The 18412-nt window shown below is 40.2% G+C and overlaps 1 protein-coding gene across 8 annotated transcripts in view; it reads right to left on the bottom strand.

The window, feature by feature from the left end:
• DMD (dystrophin) overlaps nt 1-18412 on the bottom strand; it is a 1175169-nt gene that overhangs the window by 46025 nt on the left and 1110732 nt on the right. For all 8 annotated transcript variants that reach the window (XM_048495459.1, XM_048495460.1, XM_048495467.1 and 5 more), the window contains one exon: nt 7709-7875. In XM_048495459.1, the coding sequence (XP_048351416.1) occupies nt 7709-7875 (167 nt within the window). The remainder of the gene's footprint in view (nt 1-7708; nt 7876-18412) is intronic.

Here is an 18412-nt window from a genome sequence, read left to right as displayed (position 1 = left end):
GAATATCGGTATAGCATGTACCTTACACGGGACTTACAAATTCACTTTCTAGATGCTATTGCTCTCTTGGAAATATTCTCAGGTTTTTTATTTACTCAAGAACCAGAGATGCAGCTTATGTTTTGGGGAAATAAATTATAGGTGCAGCTCTGTCTCCCATTGTCCCTGGAATGGCAATGTTCCCAATTATTACACTAATGGTCTACCCCTCCTACTGCCAATATGTTTGGCTTCCATACTCAGTGTCTCAAGATTCCAAGAGCAGCTTCTCAGCTGAAATACAGATGTGAAAAAGAAAACTGAGGATTTTAGGGGGTGTTGAACAACAAACAAACCCCCACCAAAATATGTCTTTTGATATAAGTGAAATGTAAACATAGCTTTATAGTAAACCAAGTTTTGATTAATAAGAAAATATTACAAATATTTCCATTTTCCACAACAGGTTTTTTCCCATTTTTCTCATGGCTACGAAACTGCCAGACATTTTACACCTTTAGACTGACAGCTTAAATTTCTGAGCTTTAGGTAACAACAGGTGTGTTTTCTAACAAATCTAAAGGTTATAATAATATCTGTGGAAATAGAAGGTCATAGAATGTCGTAGAAGGTCAATCCATTTCCCCTCAATGCTGAAGAGTGTTAACATCCTTCAGATGGGGCCTGTGATGTTTTCCAGATGGACATAATATCCTGGGGTAAAACCGGGACCATACATACGGGGATGTTTGTATTTCGGTTTCTCCCTTCACACGGCTGCCCGTCTGTGGAGGAGCCAAGCTAAGAACTGGATCAAATGCTCCATTTTTGTTTTACAGGAGTATTCACATTGCAAGAGTCCCGCATTCCGATTGGCTGTGTTTTTGAGTGGCAGCTGCAAGCACATTTCAGCATGCTCCTCAGTAATCTCCTTCTGTCTGAAATGGCAGCATTTCTAGCCGAGTGATCAGCCACCTTAGTTAAGGTCATTGTGAGACAGCAGATAGGTAGCAAGATGTAACCAAACCTACAGTAATGTAGATGTGTAACGGAAAAGAAAGGATTTCTTATTTTATCTCCATGTAACCCTCCCTTATAGTTGGTAAACTCATTTATAAAAAGCAACTCAGAATCTGTCTCTTCTGTTCTCCTCTGCTAATATACGCCTATATATAGATATATATACACACACATACATACACAACAGCCTGGAGTTTCCCCAAAATTAACTGATCTCCAGACAACAGAGATCAGTTTCCCTGGAAAACATGGCAGCTTCAGAGGGCAACTGTATTGTATACCATAGATATCTGGTGAAACTGTGCTCTAAATTCCCCCCTCCTCTGGCAATGTTCCCAGTTCTTCAAGAATTTCCCAGGCAACCATAAATTAGTCTGCAGTGCTTTTTACCCTGCAAGCTGTAAGATGTTTTGCTCTTAATCCCAAAGGTTTAAGCTCCTGGAAATTCAAATTGTCAGCTGAATCCCTAAACAAGAATGGCATCAGCACTGACAACGTATGAGAGTTCAGAGCTACTACTACAAGACTGTCAGTGTGTCCTGCTTCCCTATTCCAAGTCTGTGCACTGCGCTTCCCATAATGCAAGCCCAGGAAAGGGGGTGGTGGTGGATAGGGGGGGTGGATAGGGGGGAGTATGGCACCGGCCAATGGAAGAAGCACACTGGGCAACAACCAAAGAAGCACCTTGTGAAACTTTTCAGACATTAATGAGTTTTCTCCTTCCTAGATAATTGATGTCAGTCATCCTGTTTTGTAGTGATAATGGAGGAACAACAACTTGGCCTCCTTCCCATTTACCTACACTCTGGAAAATACTAACATTCCTTCTGGACCACAATCCTATACAGCTGCTCTTCAGTCTAATCAACCAAATGCTACAGTGAGTCATACACTTACTATCCCTTCCCTTTTCCCTTCACTCATGCATTCAACTGCATCATAACCACATGCATTTTTACATGTTCTCAGTTAAACTGAGCTTATTCAACAGGTGTACAGAAAAATTGTGCCTCTTGGTCTGTTTTTCCCCCTTTTTTACTCATTCCCTTCCACTCTTAATTTCTTATCTCTTACTGTTTGTACACCACATTCCTCTCTTTTAATCTTGTGTTTCTTGTAAGACACACACACAATCTTACTATTAAAAATAAAAGAGATAAAAAAGGAACAGATACAAAAGAAGGTGAAAGAAAGACTAAAGAGAAGAAAAACAAAGATAAGGGAAGGTTGTTTCCAAGAGCTGAACAGCTCATTCACACTGCTGATTCTGGATTTTTTCAGAACTAGTGGGTCAAAAGTCCAGACCCTTCCAGTCCACCTGTCCACAATAACTGGGGAGGAAAGAGCTAAGAATAACTAGTTCTACAGATGGCAAAAATAGTCCCTATCAGCAGTGTGCAGTCTGGGAACACTCGGCAGTTCAACCAGAGAGAAACACCATTCAACTGGAAGTCCAGTAAGACACACACTTATTACTCAGAATTAAGACCTTTTCAATGTAAAAGAAGCATATGCACATAGGATTTCAATATTACTTTTATTCTTCTCCTCCCCCTCTTTTTCTTCTCGCTTTTCTGATGCCAATGTGGTCTTGTTTTCCTTCCCCACTGAAATAGTGCAATTTTGTTGAACTGTGATCCATTGTGTTGTGGCTGGTAAATGATGAAGGGAAATCCACATGGTGCAGAGTCAAACTGATTCCTACTAAACTCTAATGGTTCTTCTTTCCCATCCCCACTGGAGAAAGTGGCTTATGGTAACTGACCATTTGTCACTGGCCTAACTCCTACATTCCTCCTTTGCAATGATACTAGCGGGAAGTAAAATAAAAGAGGATTTTTTCCTCTGCCTTGGAATTTGGATGATGATCCTATTTTTTAAAGTGGGTGAGGGTGCTGGTCCTCGCTACTTCAGAGGCATTGCCACTCTATATAGTGAGTGATAGACCACAGGTATGGGCTTTCATGTCCAGCTGGCATGCTTTCCATAAACATTTGGCTGGCCATGATCAGAAATAGTATGCTGAATTAGATGGACCTTTTGATCTGATCCATCAGGATATCTCTTGTTTGTTGGCCTAATATTATATTAATGTGTGTGACAGAAAGACACTGTGGTATCACACAATGCCTGTGCAACCTATGCCAACCTTGGTCTTCCCCCTTGTAGGTGTTGCCAGCACTTGGCTAGCAAACATAGACTATCAGCATAAATAATAATTGTATATTTTGGATAAATAGGGCATTTACTGCTGGGCTGCACTTTGTGTTCCACCTAGTCTTCAGATATTGGAGATCTGGCACCATTTTGGACAGAAAACAGTATCAGGGCTTGCATTTTTTGAGACTGCATGCCATTTTGGGGAACCCATTGGTCTTTTTCTTTCTCAAATTACAGGTTCGAGGGTGTTCTCTCTCTCTCTCTCTGTGTTGTGTTTTTGAGTATGTTGAAATAAGGCCTAGGCTAGCAACTCACAATTCAGAATATTAGCTGTTTTGTTCTAATGTTGCTTCTGATTAGCACCAGAAAAATATCACATTGTCTCAACATCCCTTACAAATCGAGGGATATATCCACGGCCCTTCATGATACCGTAGTAGACTTCTGGACCAAGTAGTTCTGGATTCTGGGCTCTTTTAAGGTGCGCCCATTTTTCCCTTGGGCAGTGCAACTTAAATGTAACAAATAGAACTAACTTCCTGCAGACTTTCTTTCACAAAGGTATGCAAAACTAAGTTGAATACTCATAGAAACTATACTATGCAGATGTGCTGTATCAACTTGAACTCCATAAAGTCATTATGGGGAAAAAACTTTTGGGTGAAGCGTAATTAGCATAAATCCTACTGAAATAATGAATTAGCCTGGAGTATATAGTTAAGACTTTCATTTCAATGGTGTGGTAAGTGTTTGCTGTCTAACTTTCTAAACATTGTGTAACCAGTGTCTGAAATCCAACCTCCCTCGAAATCAATGACACTAGTTGTGTGAAGGAGGACAGCTGCACACTTCATGTTAATACACTCTTATCCCTTTCATACAAGTTAGTACTTTCATAATGATGGAAAAAGAGACTCATGGCGCAATCCTAAACAGTATTAAACCCTTCTAATCTATTGAAGTTACTGCTAGTTTTCTAGCCAAGTTTATGGTTCATCAGTTGACCACATTGAGTTACATGATGCCTTTCTTCAGTTTGTTTCCAGCAAATACACAAAAACATTCCAGTCCAAGGGTCAAATCAGAATGTCTGGAACACAGGCCAGCCCATGTTCCTTAAGACTTCTGAACTCAATTTGGCTTGAATATAAACAATGATTATTCAGAAAAGACGTTCTGCCTCTTCTAGTGGTCACAGTTTAACATTTTCAGTACTGTGGTCTTGAATCCTATTTTTTCTTAACAGAGCACATACTGCACATGCAGTTTCCAGTTTCAATGTCGAGAATCTCCAGGCAAAAGGTTCTCAGATTTCACAGCTTGGAAAGACTTTAACTTGCCAATTTTGAAAGTTACTATCCTAAGTAGGCAATTTTAAACAATTATCTGATTTACTAAATGGAAGACTCATATAAACATCTCTCCTAAGACTTGAACGTATATCATGAACGTATATCATTAAGATGACAGGAAACCACTTAATGGTGGGAAAAATGGTTGGACTTGGAACCATGAATTTCATTTCTGTGGGTATTCTGTGCAGACACACACTGGGATTGTGCTTGCACAGGCCTGACATGGAAAGATTTAAAAGCTTTTGTCTGTTCTACAGCAATGAAGAGCACTTGCTCCCCCTCCCCATGGGAGGGAAGATTCCCACCCAAATGGTCACATGTTGGGAGGAAGAGGAGTCCCCCCAGTCCTTCTTTCACTGCCACAGAGGAAATAAGTTCTCGCTTTAGCTCTGTTGATTCTTCCCCTCACTCTGGGCCCCAGGCCCTGCGAGACTTTTTTTCATTGAATTGTGAATTCTTTTCTCTTCTGTGTGATAGAGAGGGCTCTGTCCTCTTCAGCAGTTTCTGCTTCAGGTTTTTCCTCACACCGGGTCTCAAGTCCTGTGAGGTAGTTTGTTATTGAAATTGTGCATTTTTTCTTTTAACCAATGGAGCTGAGAAGGGCTCGGCCTTTTTTTCCATGGAATTTTTTCCTTCAGCTGCGCTGACTCTTTACCTCACATCAGGCCTCTGGCCCTGTGTGGTGGTTTTTCCTTGTCAAAAGTGTTTTTTCCTTTTTGACCTCCAGTCCTATTTAAAAAGTCTCTGATTCCTTTGGCTTGTTCCCCAGCCTCTGTTTCTGCCCCTCTTCACAGGGCCTTCTGAGCTTTCTCTGATTTGAGATGCGCAAAACTCTGACCAAGCAATGCACCATCATTGTGTGGATTGACTCTGAAGAGGCTTGGCGCTGAGCAGCTCAACTCTAAAGAACCTTGGTGCTGTGTGGATCCACTCCAAAGAGGCTTGGTGCTGAGCAGCTCAACTCCAAAGAGCCTTGACACTATGTGGATCCACTTTGAAGTGCCCTGGAGCCAAGCAGTTCAACTGTGAAGAGCCTTAGTGCCAAGCAGCTCAACTCTGAAGAGCCTTGACACTTTGTGGATCCACCCAGGAGAGGCTTGGTGTTGAGTGGATCAACTCCGAAGAGTCTTGGAGCCTGAGTGGATTGGCTCTGAAGAGCCTTGGCACTGAGTGAATCGATTCCAAAGAGCCTTGGTGCCAAACAGACTGGCTCCAAAGAGCCTTGGTGCTGAACACCCCAGCTCTGAAGAGCCCTACACCACTATGGGCTGCTATTTTTTTTACCATGCTGCAACTAGCTTTTCACGTCTTCCTTGTTTAGCCATAGTGGCAGTGGTGTAGAGCCCCTGGGGGGTGGGCGCAACGCCTCAGACTGAGCCGCAGAGGAGGTGTGACCAGGCCATCGAGGTGGTGTGGTGTGGCAGGGGTGGGCGGCACCACGGCAGAGGCGAGGGCCCACGCACATCCCAGGTGCAGTTTTCCCTCGCTCCACCTTTGCATGGTGGTGGTAGGAGAACTGAGGGAATAGCACTCCTCTCCCTCCCATCGCCTGACCATTTGAGTGGGAATCTTCCCTCCCAAGCAAAGGGGGAGCAAGTGCTTTTCATTGCTGTAGAGCAGAGAAAAGCAATCTTTCCATGGCAGGCCTATGCAAGTGCAGTTCCAATTTGTGTCTGTACAGAAACCCACTCGATAAACTATAGTTACAGGTAATTGCAACTTCACATATATATTATACATTGTCTGCATTCTGATCTAAGAATATAATACTTAAAAGAAACAAGAAAAAATGGGAAAACAAGAAATGAATTTCATTTTTACTCTCCTTAGCATCTAGCAGAAAGCAGAAAGGAAGCTGTTTTTTCATAAATTTCTCACAGCATTTCTAGTTAAGGTCACCCAGTCTTTCTCACAAATAACAGACAAAATTATGGTGTCTTTATGAGAATGCAGCCCACCCACTGTGATTTATCTGGGCTCCCCCCCCCCAAGACTTATAAAAAGTGCTTTGTCAACTGCTTGATGCACAGAAAGACAAATGCCAATGCTTAGATAATCACATGACTGAAAAGCATACAGACCATTCAAAAACATTATTAAGAAACAAAGTGATCAAACAAGCCTGAGCATAATTGAAAGCAAGCATTTATTTACTAGTTAAGTGAATTCTGAACAGGCATACCAATCCATAGCCTTTTTGAAACACAGTGGCTTAATCATTGCTATAGTAACCATGCTGTTGACCCAGATGTCTAAACCCATCAACAACATTTTAGAGCCTAGGATTAAAACATTGGTCCATTCGGCACAGTACAAATAAGATGTCCTGAGAACCTAAAAAAAGGCGCATTGAGAAAAAGTTCTGCGCAGCTTCCCCCCCCCCCCCCAGACATTCTCTGGATGCCTTATTTGAGGTGTCTTTTTTTAAAAAAATTTCAAAGTGCATTTTTTTCTTTAAGGCACCTGCAAGAAGTCCCCTGCCTGGCTGTGTAGAATGCACAAGAAAAAGCTCCCTCTGATGCCTTTGCTGTCCAAAACCAGACCAGCAGCCGCCTTTATAAAGATGTCCCTCAGATGTCTTATTTTTGGTGTGTAGGGTGAAAAGAAGCTGTTGCCTCTTTTAAGACATCCCACAAAAATCTTTTTTGTGTTGTGAGGAACAGACCATTGTTTTTTGTGTTGTGAGGAACAGACCATTGTTAAGTGGAGTTTATAAATGATAGGCTGAGTAGATTCTTTCTGAATAAATAATAATTATATAATGGGATTTCCAGTCATCCAGGTTTATATCCCATGATTGTTAAGTAACTTTCTCTTATAACCCTATATTTTTCTGTATTTTGACAAGTTCTTATTTGCATGTTTTTTGTAACACTGGGGAGCAATTAATATGCAATAGGGACAGAATAATTGTTCTTACAGAACAGAAGGAAAAGAAAGCAAGTACTTAACTCCCTTGGAAAGAAAAAGAAGTATGCAATTCAACAAAACTTTCTCTTCGTACACTCTTTTTCTGGGCTGGAGTGCAGATTCAGTGCTCTCAAATATGGCCGATATGCAAAGTAGTTGATTAACTTTATTGTCACAGGTGATTATAATACCATTAACAACCGAAACATTCTGTTTAATGTAATGGGTAAAACAAAGAATACTAGAATAAGATAATGCACTATTGATAAAGTGATATATTGTACCTGAATCCAATAATTGGACACTCTTTACATATGTTGCACTTGGCTTGGTGTTTGGCGGTTTCAGCAGCAGCCACCCTATGTAATACTGGCAACCACACCATAGACTGTGGTTCGAGTCTCATCCAATCGAGAAATAAGGCTGCCTCAATTTCAGGCTTGTTATTGGCCTATGAAAGAAGAAGGAAACATACAAATATGAAAAAGATATAGCATGTATTAGGAAAAATTACATTTTACATATTAATTTGTTCTGAAGTCCCATTACCTTTCTTACTGTGTTTACCAAGAGGCAGGGAGGAAAGATTACCACATTTTTGCCACCAAATTTTATTTTTAAACCATCAATTGCTAAGGTGTTTATTTCTTTATGTTAAACATTTTTATGCTGCCTTTCTACACAATCAGGGTTACCAGGGTAGCACACATAAAAGCATTACAATGTTTGAATTAAAAACAACATTGAAAAATATTTGAACAATATTTGAACAACATTGAAAAATATTTCAATTGAAAAATTGAACAATTGAAAAATATTTGAACAATATTTAAAATCATAAAATATTCGATGAAATTCAGAATCAGAGAGGAGGGCCAATAGCAGCTATTGGTTTGAGAAACAAAATAAAACGTTTTCACCCACTGATGGAAAAATTTCAATAAGGACAACTCTTTCTGGGGAGACAGTTTCAAAACTTTGGTGCCACAATTGAAAAAAACCTCAGATGGAAGGCAACTGAAGCAGGGCCTCCAAAGATAACCACAGTAAACTGGTAGGTTCATAGGGGAAAAGACAGTCTTTACAGTTCATAGGGAAGAAGACAGTCCTTACAGTAGCCCTCATTTATTCCAAAACTGTCTCCGGGGGCACCTCTTCACAGCCTGCCTGGGATCTGCTAGAAGCTCAGAACAGAGCTGAGTGTCATCTGCATATTGGTGGCCTCAGCCCAAATCTCTAGATGACTTCTCCTAGCAATTTTAAATAAATGTTGAAAAGCAGACTGTAATGGATCCAAACAATTAGTGTCATTCAAGGGTCCCTGAAGTTGGCCAGCCACCACTTGTTCAATCACCTTGCTCTAGAATAGTACATTTGAGAGTAACTGGATGGTAGTTATTCAACTCTCCTGTGTCCAGAACAGATTTCTTTAGGAGTGGACAGACCACTGGCCACTGCAAGGTATGAGCAATCAGCCCCTCTTTCAGGGAGACATTAAATGCCTCTTGGACCAAGTTAGTCAGTCCCAAACATGGCAGATTTAAGTAGTCAGGAGAGGCAAGGGTCATACAAGCAGGTGGTAGATCTCAAACTACCAAGGATCTTGTGGACATCCTCAGACTTCAAAAGCTGAAAGGTGTCCCACACAACTGGACAAACTGGCATCCTGGGGCAACTGATTTTGTTGCTTCTAAAATAGAGTCGAAGTCAGAACCTTTGAGAGATTTTATCTGCAAAATACTTAAAACAATCTCAGCAGGCTGCAGAACAGTCCAATGCTTCCTATTGGCCAGAACCCAATAGGCTCTGGACCACCAAGAAAAGTTCTGCAGGTCAACACTGTCTGGATGCAATGGTAGTGAAGAAATATTGTTACCATCATCATCATGGAGTAAGATTTAAAATGAGCTCTAGCCTATGCAATGTAAGATTTGCCCTGATTTTTTCTCCACTGTTGCTATAGCTGTTTTTCCATCTTTTCATTACCTGCAGCCTCAACCATTTTCCCCCGAGATAAAAAAGTATCATATTCCAGATAATGAATTTCATAAAATTATGATGTCAAACCCTTTATCCATATGACTGAACCAAGTGAAAAGAGGGGTTAATTCTTATTGATTCTCATTTAATATTCAAATTTAAGAAAATCCCTTCTGAAATGTATGCACTGTATCCTCCCTATTGAGAAGGGAAAGCTTAAAATAGTGTAAACAAAGAAAATCATTTTTAAATTATATCACTGTTGACAAAATTCTGATATTTTTATCCAATACATCAGTGATTCCCAAAGTGGGCGCCACCGCTCCCTGGTGGGTGCTGCAGCGATCCAGGGGGGTGGTGATGGCCACAGGTAGAAACATTAATACATATATCTTTCTGTTTAATTGCTATTAAAATTTTAAAAAATTAATTTCCAGGGGGCGTTAAGTCATATTTTTTTCTGGAAAGGGGGCGGTAGGCCAAATAAGTTTGGGAACCACTGCAATACATGAATAATAGTAGAATAGAAAGGTATACTGTTTACTACACAACATAAATATGCATTTTAAATGTACTTTATAATTCAGTTCTGCTGCACTGAAAACATTATTTCTGGTTTGCTCATTCTTTGTGGCCAACCAACGCTTGTTTACTTTGTAGCTCCAATATGTATTGTCATTTCTTCCCACATCAACAAATGTAATGGATTCTTTCAACAGCTTACAAAAGGAAATACAAAAATTTGCCATGAAAAGATATTCAAATAAACACTCAGCTGCAATATATGTCCTTTGTGGGTATGAACCAACAAAGCTACATGAACGCATTGGGGGAAACCATGTACACAGCTGAAGTTCTTTGACGTTTCTAGTGCTATAAAGACAACCTGAATTTTCATTGATAATTTCTATTTTGGCCCTAGGATCTTCTTGCAAAATGCAAGGAAGCACTTGTACAGCCACACAATTAAATGACTATAACCTTTACTGACATTCCTTACTTTGAATACCGGTAATAGACCTGTATACAGATACACATGAAACATTAACTTTATTTTTTTTAAAAACATGGTAACAATCAAGTATAATAAAAAAATTTAGGCTTACTTTCCTATCTTGCCTTGGCTCACCCCAACATTTACAAACAAAACTAGATATGCTACCTAGGTGGGCTGACAGACACAAACAGAAATAGGTAGTTTCTAGCTAGGCCAATCTGGGTTAGGTTTGTCAGGGTCACTTTGTTTGCATGTATGCTGCCAGGCACTATTAACCTCAGAAAGAATTTAGAGGATCCTGTTTACTCCCTTGGTCCCTCTTGGGAAGCTCCTTCCACATAATTTACATCCAGGAAGTTAAAATAGCCGCATCCCTTCTGTACTGACATCCCTACAACACCCAGTTGAGGAGCAGAGCAGGCTTGCATTGCCATGAGACCAGTGGTGGGATTCAGCAGGTTCGCACCACTTCAGGTTGTTAAAATGGTGCTTGTAAACAATCAGTTGTTAATTTATTTGAATTCCCACCACCGGAACTGGTTGTTAAATTATTTGAATCCCACCACTGCATGAGACCTATTTGGAGTGCACACAAACAGCAGCTTGCCCAACCTGAGTTCAGGCAGTGGTCAGCTTGCAGCAGCAGCTTCCTCTGAAGCAGCTCTTGCTTCCCATTCTTGGGTTGTCATACACTTGCAGCAGAGGCTCACAAATCCTTGATCCATGGCAGATCACCCACCCCTTCCTAGGGTTACCACTGCAGTGCTGGATTTACCGATAGGCTTGGCAGGCTGAAGCCTAGGGTTTCAAAATCTAGGGGGCCTCCAGCCAAACTGTTTAATATTTTTGGCACTGTCAAAGGCCTTTCTTACACAAGCTGTCACAATGCACTGTAGCCTCTAAACAATCCTTCAGTAACTTTCCTTGAACTCATATTTCAGAATAATACTGTCTTAAGCAAATAACTCAACACTAGCATTAATTTCCGTATTGATTATGTCCTTCCAGGACTTCATTGAAGTGGACCCCATTTTGTGGATCCCATCTTGAGAGCCAGTGAAGATAGAGCCAAGACTAGAAATCTGATGACCCACTCCAGTCAACATCCCAGCATTAGCATTCTACATCTCTAATCCTGACATAGAACTAGGCTTACTGAACCCAATACCTGGCATTCAGACCTGGGCAGCCACATCTAAGAGCCAGGAGACTCAAGGTGGCTTACAAGTTTTCCCCCCTTCTTCTCCCCATGAGAAACACCTTGTGAGGCAGGTGGCCCTGAAAGAGTTCCGAAGAACTGTGACTAGCCCAAGGTCACCCAGGAAAAATGTAGGAGTGTGGAAACACATCTGGTTCACCAGATAAGCTTCTGCCACTCAGGTGGAGGAGTGGAGAACCAAATCTGGTTCTCCAGACTAGAATCCACCTGCTCTTAACCACTTCATCATGCTGGAAATGATTAGAATAATTTCCACTTCAAGCTTATTTGGAATTGTTCTCAGATTCCGAATTACTGCTTTATCTCCCTAATTAAGTCAGAATACTCACCTGATCTTTGCCTCCTCTCAGATAATCTTTTTAAAAATGTTCTGTCACTTGTCCCATATCTGCAGAGAACCTGCCTGCAGGTGTAAGCTTCTGCTTAATTCAAATCTGTATTATTTACAACTTCCTTGACCCTGCCTTGCGTTTTCAGACCCCACTGCAGATCAAGATTTGTAATTACAAGTGCTTCCTTCCGTCTTCCCCCTTTATTAACATCTGGCCCCTCTTTCTCACCTCTTTTGCTTCTGACAATTTCTCCCACCTCTCTCTCATTCCCTACCTTCCCCCTTTTCTCCCCTTCACTGTATCTATCAACCTACCCCCTCTTTCTTCCCTCCCACCCCTGCTTGGATAATCTCCCCTCCCCTTCTGTCACCCTCCCATCTATTTCTGTGCTTCCTTTTCATCTAAATAGAGTTCCCAAGGTGATGAACATCACTAGTACCACCACTATTTTTTTAAACAGGAAACGTACTGATATCAGGCATTGACACTGAGTACTTGATATTATTTCGTTTGTGTCAGTCTTCGTATTTTCTGAGTGCACACATTTGTATAATATGGTTTTTCTTTTACTTCGCTCTACAAGAGTCTCAGTACATTTTCAAAGCTTGAGGATCCTTAAGATTGTCTGTTATTGGTATGCTGGCCATTGCACAGATTTGTGGGTTTTCAAAACTGAATACAGAACCTAAGGCAAACGCTTTTTAGGCTTATAGTAAGAGGTTGTTGAAGGAATGTAAATTCCTCCCATTTGAGGAATAGCATGGCATAGATTTCAGCCATGAAGCTTGGGCTGCTCATCTAGATGCCATCAAAGTTAAAATTCAAACATTTTACAGAAATATTTCCAGCTTGAGCTGGTATCCAACAGCTAGGCATGAGGTGTAATTCCAAATTTTATGTAAATTATTCTGTTTTCTCTTTCCAATGTAACTTTTTTCCTTGGTCACGTGAAAGCCCTCTCCACCAGGTACACACACACACACACACACACACACACACACACACACACACACACACACACACACACACACACACACACACACACACACAGGACAGGTACAGTAATAGGGAAGGGAATTTTGCAAGAGAGTGAAAAAGCTGGCTTGAGTCAATCCCATTTTTCTTAAGAGGTTTTCAATTGCTGATGTCAGCCCCTCCCTATGAGCTCCTAATCAAATGCACCTCATGAAGTTCTCTAGTCTAGAAAAGGTTATACCATAATAAATATATTACTTTGTGAAATGTCATATTTGGAACCAAATGTATGAATGAATAAATACATAAGTTAATTGATCCATATGTTTACTTGAAACAAAACAGAGATTTATATTTTGTATACCATATATTTTGTATTTGTATATTTTGTATTCTCTTTCTCATGATTCCTCTTTTTGCTTTCTCTCTGCATGCCTTTAACCTGTGGGGGAAATGCCTTCCAGCCTGTGGGAAGAAAAATAACTTCAAAGCTTCAACCCATTTTTTTTTAAATAAATCCTCATTTCCTGGGACAAAGAATGCACTTGTAGAAGTAAGGAGCATTTTGCTGCCACTTGAATGGATTATTAGAAACATCACTGCCATAGGGATGCGTGTGTTGACAAAACAAGCCCTCCTTCCCCCACCATTCTCAAGGACTTACATTTCAAAGAAAAATAAAGCAGACTTCTCCCCTCCCCTTTATCTCCTGATACTGTAAACATCAAATTTCTTTGCTGCTGTACATGACAGATGAGGGTTTTGTTAGGGAATCCAGCTTAAGGAGGTTGGAAATACAGATTCTAATACACAGATGCTGCTTGCTTGCTTCCCTTCCCCCACTACAAATTATTTCCAGGACTGTTATCAGCATAAAACCCCTCCCTTTCTGCCCATTGCTGTTATTAGCTGAAAGTCCTTCAGTTACTATATGAAGAGAGGGCTGGAAGATATCACAATTGCCAGAATAATTTTAGTGGCAATTCTCAAAAGAAAACAAACAGAGGAATTAACTATTACAGGTAATGTCAAAAATATATTCTGTTCACCTAATATTTTCATATTAACATAAACATATCATGAACAAATTTCAATTAGGTCTCAATTTGTTTAAAAATGTTTTTAAAAGGAAGTAGAAGGAAACGTCTAAAAACAGTTAGAGAACATACTGAAAATCATAACATGTATACTGCATTATATTCCCAAGCTCTAATTTTTCCATGATGGTCTACACAACTAGCATATCAAATGCAGCAAGCGTTTCTGACAGTGACTCCTTTTTATGAAACTGCAAATCCAAGAAAAATCTTAGGATACCAATCTGTTCAGTCTCATGAACACAAACACCATCAAATACAGCCAACTCACTACCCATCATCACTTTGCCTTGGCTAGATTCTCTGGATTGGCATGGGACCTGTTAGCTCTTATTTATTTGACCAGTGCCTGTTTAAGACCCAGGCTTTTCCCAGTTTGCTAAATAAATAATGAAAGTTACAGCTGAGTGCTATTAGCATACTGATGATCTGTCATGAGCTCCAGACAGATCTCATCCAGCAGTTTTATGTATGTTAACTAACTGGCCTCAATGTAATACTGCACGATGATTTCTAAATGCTGAATATGCATCCCCCAGGAACAATCCCTGAGTATCCTAGGGAGAAATGAACAGAACAGAATGCTGTTCCTTGATTAACAGGTTTTCCAGCAGTGAACAGGTTTTCCAGCATTATGAACCAAAGTCAAATGTTACTAAGCAGGCCTAGAGGGGGAAAAAGCGGCAAGCCCCATCATGATTCTGTTGACCATAACATTATCACACATTAAGGCTACCCAAGCATGCTTGGTTTGTGGAACAGGGTGATAATTCAGTTGAAATATGCCAAGACAACTTTTTCATCCATGACTGGGGACTGGTAGGTGGGAACTGGGCTGCAACCTTGTACTCAGTAAACTTTCACAAATAAATTGGAAAGTGACCTGCAAATTGCAGTCATCTCTTCACAAATTTCTTTAAGGAGTACACTGTAGAATACACTGTAAAGGTTATCAGTAATACATGGTTCCACTTATTTCAGGGCAGAAAGGAAGATATCTAGCAAGGCATCTTCTCTTTTCCCTTGTAACAGGAGAGAGACATCAGTATTAATGACCTTTAAACTCAACTGTTTGGGGTGTGTGTGTGTGTGTGTGTGTGTGTGTGTGTTAAGGCTATGAGGAACATATACTGTATGACTACTATATCAGTAACAAAAAAAAGCAAGTGAATTCAGTCTCTCCTCAGCAACCCCTTTTATACCATTTCCATAAATTTTCATATTTATTTACTAAGGAAACTTATATGTTGCCTGAAGCACAAAAGACAGTTAACAACAACACCAATATTCAACATCACTTGTCGAAGCATTATAAAACTATTTAAGGATATGAAGGAACCCATCCTTCATCCTTCCCATATGTCAGAACAAAAGATTTTCTGCAATAGAAATAGCTTTCTCCAGGAGCCATGTATTATAGCTCCAACTCCCTCCCAGGAGGAGTTCCACAGTCTAAGGCAACTATAAAGATCGTCCCAGAAGTCTCTGACAATTCTGCCTTACAGAAAATACAGATTTCCACAGGAAAGCTTCCTGCATAGATCTCACGAAATATTTGTATTACAGGTACTGTCAACCAAGTCATTTAGGACTCTAAAGGCCCAAACCAACTCCCGTAATTGAGGCTGAGAGCAACCTGGCAGGAATGTACATATATTCATTATGTATGAGGGGCATGCCAGGGACAGACATGGAAGGGAGGTCAGTGCTTGAGCAGCCTACAACCAATTGGGTGAGGGCAGTGCTGGAGGGAGGTACCCAAGAGAGGCTCATTTGGAAGTGGCTTAGGAAAAAACTCACTTAAGGTTCACAACTTGCTGGTGTTGGCAACAGAACCTGCAGCTTCATCTACCAGAAACTGCAGCTTCATCTACCTTTGATTGAGGCAGCTACAGTGATATATCAGTCACCCCGTCTCCTCTCCTCCTTTTCCTCTTCTCCTTCCCTCTTCCCTTCCCCCTTTCCCCTCCACTTCCCTTTCCCTCTTTTCTTTTCCCTTCCCCCTTTCCCCTCCACTTCCCTTTCCCTCTTTTCTTTTCCCTTCCCCCTTTAATTTATTTTTCCTGATTCCTCTGTTGAGATCCTGTGTCAACTACATATTAATGAAATTATAATAACAGGAGAAATTCATGTATAGAATTAAACTGAACTGTGGGTCCACTGGAGTTCCCTTGCTGGCTTGTTTTAAAATTAAATGATATATAAAGGTAATTTTAAGTATTTACGATGTTTTATGTATTGTTTTATAGAATGATGGAAACCACCTTTAGGGAAGTGCTGGGAATAAATACAACAACAACAACGGCCTTCAACAGTAACTGCAAATAAACCATGTTGAATCAGTCTTATCTGGACACTAGTAACAGCCTTGCTCCCAGACAGTTTGTTGTGGCAAGGCAATGCCAAATTGGTTTTTTTCAGGAATGGCTGCAGTTGCCAAACCAGGCAAAGCAGGAAAAATGTGATTTCTACATCTACTCCTCTAAGCCCTACGAGCTACCAAGGAACATCCGCTAATTGCTTTTGTGTGCATCATATACTCCATAAGATGAATTAATTTCTTCTGTGCTGTTTTATCACTGACATCTTAAGATGAGTATCGGAATACCTTGTGCATATCTCTGAATACTTCTGAAGTGAAACCTAAGGCATGCAATAATTCCAACAGTGGCAATGACCAGGTTCTTCAGAATGGCCTGAATGATAACAGTCTCTAAGAGTCTACATCTAGTCGTATAACAAGCTGCCTCTGAATACAGTCTCGTGCATACTCGAAAAAACAATAGTTGAAAACAGTAGGTTGGATGCAAAACCTGAGAATAAAAGGGTCTTCCTTTCACACAAAGTGAAGCCGCTAGTTTCCCTTTAGTAGCATCCCTACCCACAGATCCCAAACATCCTTCAGTCATCAGGAGCCACTCTGTGGGTGGTGTAGGAGGCTGCAGAAGATAAAGGAAGGAGAGAAGACATATCTGTTCCACAGGGGTATTTCTGCTCTCAGTTCTTTAGATCCAACCAGATATATACAACTATTTTTTTTCAGGGAGGGAGCACCTTAGAGGACAACAAAATAAACAGAAGTGACTCAATATGTTCCCCAGAAAGCAAACTTACACTCTTTTTTAAATTTGTGGAAAGCCAGTTAATTATAAAAACCTGAGAAAAATGGGAAAATCTCATGACTGCCAGTTCTAAATTACTAATCATGACTGCCAGTTCTAAATTAACAAAAAAACTCAACTTTTTTGTACATACCACAGAATAAAACTCTGTACAATTAATTTAAACAGAATGAAAAAAATCAGAGAGAAAGCAAGGAGACTGATTAATGATGTTGTTGAGATCACCCACATACCTATTGTCACGCAGTAAGAATTCCATAGAAGTGGTACAGTAGGTTCTTAGACAAGCACAAGGGATCTCTTCAAAAAGTCTTTTATCATGCACAATGTGGCTTAACAATGAAAATGGGAATTTAAAAGTTGAGGAGAAACAGTTGCTTTGCTTCCTCCAACCACTGCACCTACTCCACATTTTAAAAAGGTATTTTTATTCCACACTGCAGCTTCCATTCTTAGTCAAATAGTGCTTAAGGGAGAAGGAGGACAATTTTACCATATCAATGAAAAGATGTCTGTGGGTACTTCTCTGAAATGCTAATTCTGACCCTTCAGTTTATTGATCTAGTTTTGTTTTTCAGCACAGACCTCTGTCTTCAATATCTATGCACTTTCTGTGGGAGTAACTGTTGGCAATCATGCATCAAGTTTGCTTTAATTGATATGAATACACTTAAGCTACTAATTATGAGAGCCCACTGATTTAAATTGGTTTTAATATTTACAACTGATCTTTAAAAGGCCTAAATGGTTTCAGAGGAAGGGTACTTCCAAGAACACCTTCTCTAACACAAACCTGTCCATATACACAAATCTAGAGAATCTCTGCTCCATCCCACCCCCTTCAAAATTCCGGCAGGTAGTTACACTTGAAGCTCAAAGTCAGACTTCCTTTTGAGACTATGGACATCACTCCAATCAAATTTGCTTAAGGCTGTACTTTTCCCACAGGCTTTTAGTCAGGATTATTTAAATTGTTGCTGGGCTTGGTTTTAATTTCTGCTGATGTGTGGCTCAGCTCTTGGTCTATTTTTTTCAAATTGTACTGTTTTATGGATATTTTATGAAGGGTGTTATGTCAAAAACCATGGCAAGAACTATTTTATAAATAGGTAAATCAAGGTATGCAAACAAACAAAAAAGACAGTCCATAAATCCTTTTCATGAGTTCTTTGATATATCAAATATGTATCTTGAGAAACTGGAACTACTTCTGGATACTATGTTTGCAGCTGTCTTCTGGTGCACCTTTTATCAGTTTCATGTGGT

Source organism: Sphaerodactylus townsendi, linkage group LG04, assembly GCF_021028975.2.
Source record: "Sphaerodactylus townsendi isolate TG3544 linkage group LG04, MPM_Stown_v2.3, whole genome shotgun sequence".
NCBI lineage: Eukaryota > Metazoa > Chordata > Lepidosauria > Squamata > Sphaerodactylidae > Sphaerodactylus > Sphaerodactylus townsendi.
This window is presented reverse-complemented; position numbering and strand designations above follow the sequence as displayed.